Genomic DNA, 12,949 nt, shown 5'->3' on the forward strand with positions numbered 1-12,949 from the left:
GCCTATGTAAATTTGGTGGCGCACGCACGGCGCACGGAGCCAAAGATAGAGTAACGAATCAGGAATGTATGGAAAGCCAAGCAGTTCAAATATACATGACTTTTAACGCGTTCTTTGCGGTTGACAATGCAACCAATGCATTGTCAACACGTTCATATTTCACACATTTTGTTGCCTACAACTATCTTAACATGCTCTGGATGTTCTTTGTCATTTTCTTCATTTGTTATGTATCCTGTAAATATTAAGATTCAATCATTTATTGCCACATCAACAACAGCTGATTGGTATTTGACTTCCTAAAGTTTCGAAAATGTATGGTCATCGGGGTTTCTGAACATTTTCCAGAATGCAATCACCAAATAATGCAAATCTTACAGAAATCTGGTCTAATGGTTAATGGCTGATTATCTGTCATGGTAAAAGTTGAAATCCAATCAATATGTAGATCATAAATAAATAAATGTTATTCCAATATTATACTATCTGTGCAACAGAGTATGACAATAGCAAAGCACAATATAACAGTCAGGTAAGTACAGTAGGGAAAACGCTAGCTGAAGAAAATGCAGGGACTGTAACCAGTCATTGCCTGTCATTATTTGCCCATTTCATCTTAATAAAGAGTATAGTCGAGTATGTGCCCTGCTGGTCTAAGCTATGTATTAACTAATAGGTTTGTTTACCCATAAAAGGCATTAGTGGTGCAAAAGGAGGCAATTTAAGTCATAAACCTGCAATCCAAAAAAGTTATATGTAAAAAAGGAAGTAAATGACAAAGAAATAGGAGGATCCAGAACATGTTAAGTAGTGGTATGCAACCCCTAACCCTACAGCAATGCTTTAACCTTAGTCCTTAGCAGCCAGCGGGAATTTAAGACACTCACCTGTATAAACTTGACAAGTAGCTTAGAATTATGTTAAATCAATACCTGGGATCACACATTGTCAAGGTCTTGTTTAACGTGTTGTGAACACTTCCTCAACCTGTGAAGAATGAACCTGCTAACAACACGTTGAAAGTCATGCATATTTGAACTGCTTGGCTTTCCATAGCATTTCCCTCCTGCCACTCCTGGGAGCGCAAGAGAGGACAAAAGTTACGGATTAAGCGCTTGTCCTCCAAGAGGAAAAAGCGAAAGGCAGCTAATTTGCCGTAATCTTTTGTCAAGATTATCATCGATCTACACGTTTCCAGATGCGTTGAGGACATTATGTTGGACAAAAAGTTGTTTTTATTCCATTATGAGTCTGGACTCATCAACTATGAATGATGGCCTCCTTTTTTGATGGAATAAACGGCGCACTGCAGGAAAACAACGTTTACCAAGAATACTGTGATTTGCGAGAAGTTTCGGTTTTATGACTTTTTTTTTTAGCTGTTCAGTTGGGATTGCTGTCTCTGGTCACTTTTTCGCTGCTGAGTCTCTCGATGGCGTAGGTGGTGGCAGAAGTTTTGAAATCACTTTTTTTGCTTTTGGATTTGATATTTATAATGCAGACACATCTTCAGTATGCGCTTGAAACAAAGTGGACTGTTTAAAAGCCAGTGAAAAGCCAGCTATCATCACTTTTGGAGAAGGGAAATGCGGAGTAAAAACGGCGTCTAGAAGGATGCTGTTGCCTGTACAATGGAAGTGAAGAACTGTTTCGCTGTTGTTGCGGTGGTTTGTCTCTTGTTTTGCTCCAGTTTCAGCCAAGACCTCAACCCTAAAGGCAAGAATGTATGCAAAGCTCCTGGGTAAGCATCAGTGCCAAAGAAAGTAGGATTTTGTCCACTATTTGTGTATTATTTGTTAATGCAAATCATTTTGTTTGCGCGTTTTCCTCGTGAGCTTTTTTATTTGACTTTTAGTAGTCTGATTGCATTGAACGCAAGTGGTACCATCTCGTTCCTCAAATATTCTTCATGTGCTTGAAGAGTAACTGGGTTTAAACAGAGGACAGGACTTTATAACTTGATACAATTGGCATTGGTTTGCTGTGTTGGCCTTACGCGCGAATAGCGGTTCTCATTCGTCGTTGTTGACTATGAAATCAACTATTAACTTAACTCTAAACTTTTCATTTACTTTTACATCAATACATTTTATTTAGACTCTGATATTCGACATAGTATCTCACGTCGAACTGTCTTTTCTACTTATACCGTGTCCCCTGTCTGCTGTACAGCAGGAGGCGGAGCCCACAGAAGTAAGCAGCTATACAGATGTGTACATCTGGAACAGGAGTTATTATATTGCTCTATAGGGGGCGCTCTTACTGGTCTTCACAGCATTCGTGGCACCGTTTGATAACATTGCGATTCACGTTTTAAAATGAACTTCTTGGAGAGTTTGAGGAAGTTTTTAAATTGTTTTAAGGAAAATAATTTTATTTACAGTTGATATTTCAAAAAGTGATAAAAATATTCGTGGATTCCACATCTAAAGAGCCCCCTCTCAAAGGTTAGGATATCCACAAAGCATTTCTTTATGACCTCTAGGATATAGCTGGGCCTGTGGATGTCCCAGACCACAATTGTTGACTGCAGCATCCAAGCTTGTTGAATTGATGTCTTTGAAATGTAATCCAGGGCTCGCTCTCCACTATGCTGTAAAAGATGTGTGATAAGAAATCATATGCTTGTAGTTTGCTTAAGTAGGCCTATCTCTTGTTTCTTGTTACATAATTTGACCTCCTTTACAGACTTTAGGACAGATGAGCACGGAAACTAAATAAGTGAAAATGAAAGTGCTTGAATGAAAGAGCAAGAGTGAACTGCTTTATGAAGTCTGATATATATATATAGCACTGGCCTCCACTGCTCTACAAGTTTGACATTTTGCTCCCCTTCCGGCATTCATTGTAGTGAACTCACCAGTCATTTGTTTTTCCCATCATACCCATTATGTCTTTATTTCCTCTAACTTGAATGCAATGCTTTCAGCACTAATGCAAAAAAAAATATTTTTGAATCCACGAAAGAGCAGCTATTGAAGTCCTTGGCAAAGGTAGTTGGCACATTCTTTATATAATAATGAAAGGCAAACAGGAGTGCAGCTATACACCAAATCAGTTCTGCTCAACATTGAATGCAACCTTTCTTCTTGAGCGCTGACATGGATTGAAGGTGTTTTACAGATCAACATCCATACATGTTGACTGGATTTCGTCAAAATATGGAGCAGCACAGTTTCAAAAACATTGAATCCAGAAAGGCTAATTTAAATAAAAAAATGTAATCTTCCTTTCATTACAAGTGAAAGCATACAGAGGTTCGACCTGTGATCTCTACCACGCGCCTATTTTGGCAGGATAAAAAGCAGCATTGCTCCCTGCTCACTGACTGAAAGCAAACTGCCATCTTCAAACAGTTAAGGGGAAGCTGACGTGTTGCAGGGGCCCCACAGAGGTCACAGGCGTGGGAGGAAGAGGAGACGCATCCGTCCTTTCCTGACAGGACCTAAAACTTGGCTGCAAAATATACTCTCTGAATATTCACATTCCTCCTCCAGTCCCCAAAGGCTTGGGAGATGTAAAGAACCTTATAAACTATGCAGATTCAGGGGTTAAGGACTTTAAGGAGTGTATGTACTGTGTACAGATGGGAATGACCCCATTCAGATAATTATACATGCATGTGCTAAGCATATGCGTCATGTACAATGCCCTGCATACGTTTGATTTGGCATCAGCCACATCAATAAGATGAGATCAAAGAGGCATGAGTTGGATGTTGGATGTTGCCACTTTGATATGTGTTTGTTTCACTGTATTTTAGCCAGGTTCTTCATCATCCCCCTCTCATTCTAAACTTCACAACTTCTTTTCCAGATCATCAGGATTTTTGTGCTGCAGTGGATGGGGGCAGCTAGGGGATGAATGCCTGACACGTATGTACCACACAGTGCTTACATATATCAGTACATATCATATAGCTCATTGTGCAAGCCCGTTGAATAATGTGGCCTATTCTTGTTCACCCAAGCTCTCTGTGAAGGCAACTTCACCTGCAAGGAAAATGAGGTGTGTGTCAGGCCGAATGAATGTCGCTGTCGTCATGGATACTTTGGAGCTAGCTGTGACACTAGTAAGGGATTTTTTTCATTTACTATCATAATTACTATCATTATTACTACCTTTTGCCTCTTGACAATGGTGTTTAATGGTCAAATTAATTGAGAATATTTCACCTGTAAAATACAAAGCGCTCATTAAAAATCTAAAACTACAGTTTACTGCACTTGAAGTAGGTCGGTTGGTCCACCACTTTGTTGAAATATCTTAACCTTGATTGGTACTGATATCCATGGAGTCCAGAGGATGAATCCTAATGACTTTGGTGATCCTGTGACTTAGCCATTAGCAGGTTGACATTGCCATAACATTTGGAAAACACATTCATATTCCCCTCAGGACAAATAAGTGATCCCTTTTCATTTAGCATCACTATCAGGTCAAAGTTTTGATTTGCTCAATAGCTGCATTCCCATCTGCCATAGCCTTATGCTGTGTTTTGTGCGAATTGGCAGGTGTTGTAAAGACGGTGACACTGTTCCTGCAAAACATCAGAATGTTAGCATTGCCGTTGTGATTATGTTACAAACAGCTATGCCTAAGTACAGCCTCACATAAGCACTTGTACACTCTTATTCATGTTTAAATATATTTGACAAGTCAGAAGAATATTCCCCATTTCCTGATAACTGCCCTGTCTTTTAACAGAGTGCCCTGCCCAGTTCTGGGGCCCTGACTGCAAGGGGAAATGTAATTGTTACCCCAATGGCCAGTGCGATGACTTGACCGGTGAGTGTACCTGCAACCACAATCGTTGGGGACCTAACTGTGAGAATGCTTGCTTATGCCAAAAGGGCAAGTGTGACCAAGAGACGGGCAAATGCACATGTCACCCTGGTGTCTGGGGTCCCCAGTGCAACAACAACTGCTACTGCAGCATCAACTCCATCTGCGATGCCATGACGGGGCGATGCATGTGCAATCCTGGTTGGACGGGGAGGAACTGTGCAATCCAGTGTAACTGTAACAGTTCACCATGTGACCAGTTCACGGGACGATGCCAGTGCCGGGAGAGGCTGTGGGGCCCGCGGTGCGAACGATACTGCCAATGCATCCACGGAAAGTGCAACCAGGCAGACGGTTCATGTACCTGCACACCCGGCTACCGTGGGAAGTTCTGCAGGGAACCATGTCCTGCCGGCTTCTACGGTCAAAACTGCAGGAACAGGTGGGGGAAAGATCTTGGCAAGGAGCAAACATGTACCACTTCAAAAACCAAAGAAACATGCAGTTTTACAGACGTCTAATGTTCAGTTTCCTTGTCTGATCCATATTATGGTGCGGTTTTGTGGTTTTGATAGGAAATAAGATTTGATATATGCTGCAGCTGATAACCCTTAAAATATCGGAACATGTTACTTAATGGAGCAATAATAAAGTGAGATTTGGGATTTGGTATTCACATTATCCCGTAATCATCAGCCAACATGTAAAAGCAATTTAGGTTAAGTGCTTTACCTTCCATGGACTGTGCTGTTCTCACACGATACAGTTGCTAAAAACCAAAAAGAGCAAAGTTAGAGTTCAATGTTGTTTATTTCCCTCTTTACATGGATCATTAGAGCAACAATTTAAAGCATATACATTATTTTTTATCATGTTTCAGATCCTTTAACAGCTTCACTCCATTTAGATGAAATGGAGACATTTTTGTGTGAACAAGATGAAAGAGAATTATTTTTTCTGCTTTCCTCGGCTGACCACAGGTGTGGGCATTGCAAGGGCCAGCAGCCCTGTAAGGTGACAGAGGGACGCTGCATCACCTGTGACAGAGGCTGGAATGGGACGCGGTGTGACCAGCTCTGCTCCAAAGGCTTCTTTGGCGAAAACTGCCAGGAAGTATGTCCCACCTGCAAAGATGGTCACCACTGCGACCCCATTCATGGCAAGTGCTCTCACTGTAACCCTGGCTGGATTGGAGACAGGTAAGAAAACACACACAGTCCAGTGTAGAAATGTGTAAAAGAAATATGCAATGTATTTTGTTGTTAAGTCAGATAATTTTCCCACAGAGCTTTATAATTTTCAAAGTTAAAAACATAATGGCAGAGCCTTTAACTAGTAGCTCCTGTAATAACATTTTCCACACTGTGATAATGTCTATGACTCACACTGCTAAGCTTGAAAATGACTGTAATCATGGCATTCCTTTTGTGTGTGATAGGTGCGAGGTGCGCTGCCCCAATGGCACATATGGCGAGAATTGTGAGAACAACTGCAGTCACTGTTTTAATGGCATCTGTCATGTTGTCACGGGAGAATGCCTGTGTGACCCGGGGTTTTACGGCACCTAGTAAGTCATAAGACACCTCATACCCCCAACAACTCATGTTTATGCCTTCAGCAGTTTTATAGTACACAGGCTTTGATATTACTTTTGTCATATATTTATATATCTTGGGAATTGAATGAGTGAGCTTGTGTTTTGAGGCATATTTTTACAGATACTGATAAAGAACACTCTTGGAATAGAAAACTGAAATTCCTACAAATTTCCATCACAGGAAAACTTTTGCCTGAAAGAAAGAACTGATCCCATTTATCATTTTCTCTCTTTCTTTGTCCTATTTTATACATCTGTCACTTGGAATGAACATTAAACAGATGTTGTTTTTGTCTCTTTTCTGTACTCAAGCTGCAATATGACCTGTCAGCCTGGCCAGTATGGAGTGAACTGCAACCAGACTTGCTCTTGCCATGACAAGAACTGTGATCCTGTGTCTGGTGCTTGCTATCTCCGTAAGAAAATCTCTTTTTTTTTAAGAGCACACATGCTTTGTGGTTATGATTTTTTTAAGGGTTTTTGTGTGAACAGCAGCAGAAACTATTGTTTTCTCTAAATAATGTACCCTTTCAGAGACAAAAAAACGGTTATTCCTTCCTCTTACTTCACATACAGAAATGATAACTAATAATAATAATAACTCTCTGAACTGTTTATCCAAAGAGCCAGATGCCACTTGTGCAGCCCATGTATTAAATGTCTAATAGTTGGCTGTACACACTGAGTACCAACAAACACATCTATTCAGGTCAGTGTGTGTAGTGGGAGAGTTAACGTAGCGAGGCCTTGATAGTGTTTCCAGACCCAGACCGGTGTCCTTTTTATGGCTGTGTTTGTTGGCTCTGTTCCTGTCCAGCCAGAGAGAGAAAGAGGAAGAGGGAGAAAGAGAGAGAGAGAGAGGAAGGAAGAAATAAAGAGTGGGATGGAGAAAATATAAGAGAAAAAGAGAACTTGGAAGGGAGACAGAGGGAGAGAAAAGTGGACTGTTTGGAAAGAGGAGATCATTGGAGGCAGGCAGGGAGAATATGTTGTATAGGACACAAAGGTAGCAGAGATTTTTGGCCATTGTGGACAGTGGACATTATCAGCAGAGGCAGATTGGTCATTGATATCATAAGACCTTGTCACTTTTACTTTACACACCTCCCCCTCAAACAATTTTCTGTTCTTTATCCAGCTGTAAGCACAGAGCAATGACAACATGTCATGCCCAGACTGCACAACCATCCATCTCTGCCTTATGTGACAGTGTAAAGACCAGAGGGCCACCTCTACTTACCCCTTAACTGATGGTTTGATTCTCTTCTGGTGTCATCTGCCCTCGCAAGCTCCAAATGCCGCCCATGCTTATGCAATACAGCACTTATTATCTTTGGGGTGTGGCCCACTTGAAGAGGGAAGGGTGCTATTAAATCAACGCTGAGTTATGGTGAGGGGCGTGTAGTAAAGAGGGGTAGGGGGGAGGAAGTCACTTTCAGGAAATCAGCAATGAAAGGGTAAGTGGTCCCATGTCTTGAGGGAGATAAGATTAATAGTGAATTATTTGGAGTAAATTTCAGCCTGTTGCAATCTCATTTCCTCAGAGATGCTTCATGTCAAGCGGAGATTCAGAATCAATTGTTAATGCAACACCTCGCTTTATCGTTATTATCGAAGCTAACTGTCATATTAATAAAGATTATACAGCTAACTAAGCCCTCTTCTGAAGTCATTTGAATGTATAGTAAATCCTAATAAGTTGCTATTTGCCAAGGTGTCTAGTGTTAGTGATGACAGAGAGAGTGAGAGTTGTTGAAATTAGCATACAGAGTTTTGCTGTGCCAATGTGGCAATGTGACACACCCAGAATTCCCTGCATCTCTTCTTTCAGAGCCCAACCAGCGGATGGGTGTGATTGCGGCTGGAACCCTGGTCTCCTTTTTACTGATTGTCCTGCTCTCGCTGCTGTGCTGCTGCTGCCTCTGTCGACACAAAGACAACCACAAGTGAGTGACAGATAGGTGTCTTCACCTTCACGATCCTACTAGGAGGCTTGCCCTGGTTATGAAAATATTTTCTTTTCTCTCTCCCAGGTACCAGGTTGTTAAATGAATAAATGCATATAAATTGTATTTTAAGTATTTTTATATATTGACATTACAGTGTGAGTAGCAATGTGAGCAGCCCCTGAGTTCTCAAAAAAGGCACAGGGCCGGGTTTAATATGCCTCTTTTGAATGATTCATTTGGATTTCCATGGCGTCATCCCTTTTCAGTCCTAACCAAGACAACTCTACCAACAGCAAAAAAGCCAAGCGGATACTGTGTGGACGATTCAGCCGCATCAGCACTAAACTTCCCCGTATTCCACTGAGGCGACAGAAACTGCCCAAAGTAGTCGGTAAGTCTCAAAACTCTTTCTCATATCCCACCGCAGTGCTGCCAGTGGTTGCTGTATGTAATCAACCTCTCTGGGGCTTTGTACAACACAGTCTGCTAAAGTGGCATTACTCTTAGCTTCATTAATTGTCAATGCATAATTAGGTCTTAATGTAATGATATTCAGATTTTAACATACCAGGTGTCTGATATTATGAAAACTGGTTTTATCGCTGCTTTGATCTCTGTTAACACAACAGAGACAATAACAGCAGTGAATGGCAGTCAGGGTGAGCATTTTCCTTCAGTGCTACCTTAGTCTGCCTCTTAGATGATAAATAGGGTTGAAAAGTGTATGGTGGCTGCCAGGCGAGTATGGGGTTTCATTTGAAAGGAATGCACTGGTTTTAGAGCCCCTTATTATTCTTGGCACTCTAAAATGCCATGTGTTCATATTATTACAACCCTAAACTGGGGCTTTTTTCTTCCCATTTTCTTTACTCGTTTCCATCATCTTCTTCCCCAAGAAATTTTTTCTTGGGCTGAGGAGGAGGCTGTGTTATTAAAAGAAGGCCAGTGGTTGTCGGGGGGCCCGGGGTGGTGGTGAGTGACGCGCTATCAAAGGCCGTACTGTTTGGGTCGACGCTGCAGCACTGCTGCTCCATGTGGAGGTCTCGTGGTCTGTGACAGATCTGTCTGTGACCTTTTTTTATTGTAGACAGAGGAGATATGCTGATATTTTAATCCCCACAACACGCAATTTAACAACAATAACAATTTTTTCTTCAAGGTTCATAAACAATTTGAACACGTAGAACAAATATAAAGATTCACGTTTGTGGAAGTCATTTTGCCTATTAGGAATGTCATATCACTTTACAAATAATTATTCGTGCAGTTGCAGGGTAAATGTTTAATTGTCGTGTACTGCATATCAGAACAGCAATATTTATCGGTGCCTTACACATTTTTGTATAGGATTTCCAATATTTTAAAAACATTGAGTCTATTTCTATTAACTGTGCTAATGTTGTCATTTATTAATTGAAGTAAGAGATTAATAATGTTTAGCTAACTACATAGAAACACTATAGGGATGACTTTTGCACTAGTGCTAAAGCAGTTAGTCAGTTAATTAATTTGTCTACTGACAGAATGTTAATGTACAACAATTTTCATAATCAATTTATTGTTAAGTTATTTATCATGAAAAAAGCAGTTCTTGGTTCCAGCTTTCACTGTAAATCGAAACTTTGGACTGTTGGTCTGAAAAAACAATTATTTCATTATTTATTTAATGTGTATTTTCTTATCTGTTGTGTTGTATCTGTTGCTGCTGTAGTAAATTTGAAAGTAAATTTCCCTAGTGTGGAATAAAGTCTATCTTATCTTATCTTATTAAATGACTGGTTGAATATATATATCGGATATATATTAAAATTTCTGTACAGCAGTTTCAGCTTAAGCATCATTATAAAACACTGTAATTTGATTCTTTAATGGGGCTCTGAAGGAGTTAAAACACAATGACCTGGTTTCTCGATGTCTGAGCAGCATGTGCCTCCTCAGCTATCCAGCTGATTATTTAAGATAGAATCTGTGTGTATTATGCCTCAAAATACAACACTGGGACAGAGTAGCCTTTGTCATCACGGTTTGGGACATTAATATGCTTGTTTGTGAAGAGCTTGACCATGAAGCAATGTGCCATTCCCAGAGGCATAAACTGCGACATAATCCTAGTCAAATGCCTTTAAAACAAATAATCAATTTCACATTTTTACATTAAGACATGTGTTTGCACTGCAAGCAAATGAACAAAAATCAATGTTTAGGTTTTTACAGTTTAGATTCCTACATTTTCAGACAACAAATAAGACTACCATGTAACAATCAAATTTAAGAACAGACCTCAATGCCCAGTCAAACCTATTACGACTAGCCTCTCTTGTCCTTCCTGGTTTGTCCTATCCAAATTGTTGCTACTCTGCTTTCTGTTGGGCTACCCACAGAAGTGTGGTCTGCCAACATTTAGAAACTCAAACTCTGACTGGGGCTACACAGTCCTGCACACACACACATTCCAGAGGGGGCCCAATGGGGCTGGAAACAGGAAGTGGTCAAATTTACCCCAGCCCGTGTCAGAACTGTGATTTATCCACACCAGGGTCAGTGGCAACAGATGTGGCAAGACAAAATGAAAAAGGAATGGGGAGAAGTAGGGAAGGAAGACAACATTTACTCTTCTGTTAGCATAGTTAGCCTCAGAGAAATATCTACATGAACACACTGTCACTTATTCGCTTCTTGGCAAAGGATGTTTGCTTGTAGTTTGGCATTCCATTCTAAGTATATTTACTCCACGCCCTACAGATACACGTCTGTCCGGCATTCTTTGCATCTTCTGTGTCCAAATGCTTTCCCATCGGTGAGGACTGAGAGCAGGGCCACCTGCTTTTTTCATCTTTATTTATCCTGGAAAATTTGGCTGGTATTACAAGTGTGTTTGCAGCAGCTCTCAACTCCACATTCGTGCAGTTGTGAGCTGCCTAACAAAAAACCTTCTCACACTATAAAGTCACTCTTAAGTTCATTAATAAAGGTGAAACAAAGGGCAAATGGGCCGCTTGACTTTTAGAACCAACATGCTTCTGCTACAGTTTAACTTTATAAGTTAATTTGACAAATATTTGTAAATAAATGTGGTCAGTGACTGGTTAATAGGATCTGAGTTGGCTGTGTTGGCTGTCACTCAGTGTAGTGTATTTGTTTTAGACTGCATGCAGTCCTGTAACCCTGACACATGCTATTTCAAGGTGACACATATTGTTTCTTCTTATTGTTGACACATAATATCCCCATTCTATGCCCAGATTTCCCAGGCTAGATCAGGCATTTGAACCTACTTGTCCATTTAGACTACCTCACACCCCTCACCCACCCACCCCTTCACTGAGCAACTGTGGTGGCGGTGGAGCTCTGCAGCTGGGATGTGTCAATAATGCCCCGTTGTGCATTGGCCTCTATGTAGGGAGGGATCACAGTGGCGTCCAGTCTGCAGAACAATCTGGCCCACTAGACCCACAGTCTGGAGGGAGCAGCTTTCAAGGGCAGCAGTTGTTCATCACTGCATACAAGTAATGTCACAAATTCCCATGTGTTTTGCTTGTTGACTAACTTAACTGAAGTCTTTGCATAGGTTAGCTGCTCTACATTCCTACAATCTACATCCATCTGCCTGCTGCTGCTGCACAGTAAAGAACAAGGGCATAAGTAAAGACAGACTCTGTCTTTTTTCATTTATTTATTCCTGTCATTGCATTTGTGGAAAATATTTTTTATCATCCACACCTATGGATAATTATTTTGCTTGGTTCTGTATACAATATATATTGTTATTCATCTACCACATTCAAGCAAAGCTGATTTCTTTTTTACAGTTAATCCACTCAGAATAGTAGGGCCATGTTAGACTTGGAGTCAGTTTTGTAGCCACAAAAGTCCAACATTAACTACACCTGTAGGGAGAGCAGTTTGGCATTATTCTGGTAAACAGGATACCCTTAAATAATCACATACAGTACATGGGTGCCCTTGAATGGTCCTTTCTACATACATATTGAAACGCTTGTCATTCTCGGTCTTTGTTCCCCATTTGAACTCACATCTGTACTTGCTTATTGTAGTCATGTTGCACCTGTGTTGACATTATCCACCCTATGTGTTACACAAAGACTGTAGACTCCCAAACTCAAACATGTAGGTCAGAGATTAAGATGACTTGTTTTGGAAAAAAATCTAAAAACATATTTTTACAGAACATAAGGTTTTAGATCAATGTAGCAATACAGATTTATCTGATGAGTGCTATTTCTTAACATGCAAACATAACTTTAAAACAGATCTTCTATCTGAGGTAGTAACAGGAAGTAAAAATGTATAATTTATAATTTGGAAAACTAAAACTTCCTCAAAGAAAAAACACACCAGGGTCTTTAAAAAATTGCTTTGTACAAACATGTCAGTACAAAAGAAATTATGTGGAACACACACGCATCCTCTCATCCTCTCGCATGACCCACCCACCTTTGATTTAACCATGACTAAATCTGGTTGTTGTTTGAGAAAATGTTGAAAGCAGTTGAAAGCAATAAAAGCACACCAGAAAGGCACATGGTGTGAGGCAGATGAATGGACAAGGGAAGCAAACGAGACGTGTTTAGTTTACACTTTATGGTGAGAGGAATGT

At 40.5% G+C, this 12,949-nt stretch overlaps 1 protein-coding gene across 1 annotated transcript in view; it reads left to right on the forward strand.

The window, feature by feature from the left end:
- The first annotated feature begins 1,057 nt into the window (after window positions 1-1,057).
- Window positions 1,058-12,949, forward strand: part of scarf2 (scavenger receptor class F, member 2) — an 18,694-nt gene continuing 6,802 nt past the window's right edge. The window contains exons 1-9 of the mRNA XM_035657998.1: window positions 1,058-1,741; window positions 3,817-3,875; window positions 3,971-4,072; window positions 4,708-5,227; window positions 5,766-5,984; window positions 6,224-6,352; window positions 6,695-6,798; window positions 8,214-8,328; window positions 8,625-8,722. Of these exons, the coding sequence (XP_035513891.1) occupies window positions 1,632-1,741; window positions 3,817-3,875; window positions 3,971-4,072; window positions 4,708-5,227; window positions 5,766-5,984; window positions 6,224-6,352; window positions 6,695-6,798; window positions 8,214-8,328; window positions 8,625-8,722 (1,456 nt within the window). The 5' untranslated portion in view covers window positions 1,058-1,631. The remainder of the gene's footprint in view (window positions 1,742-3,816; window positions 3,876-3,970; window positions 4,073-4,707; window positions 5,228-5,765; window positions 5,985-6,223; window positions 6,353-6,694; window positions 6,799-8,213; window positions 8,329-8,624; window positions 8,723-12,949) is intronic.

The sequence above is a fragment of the Morone saxatilis genome, unplaced genomic scaffold (assembly GCF_004916995.1).
Source record: "Morone saxatilis isolate NCDOM2014 unplaced genomic scaffold, NCSU_SB_2.0 Contig16, whole genome shotgun sequence".
NCBI lineage: Eukaryota > Metazoa > Chordata > Actinopteri > Moronidae > Morone > Morone saxatilis.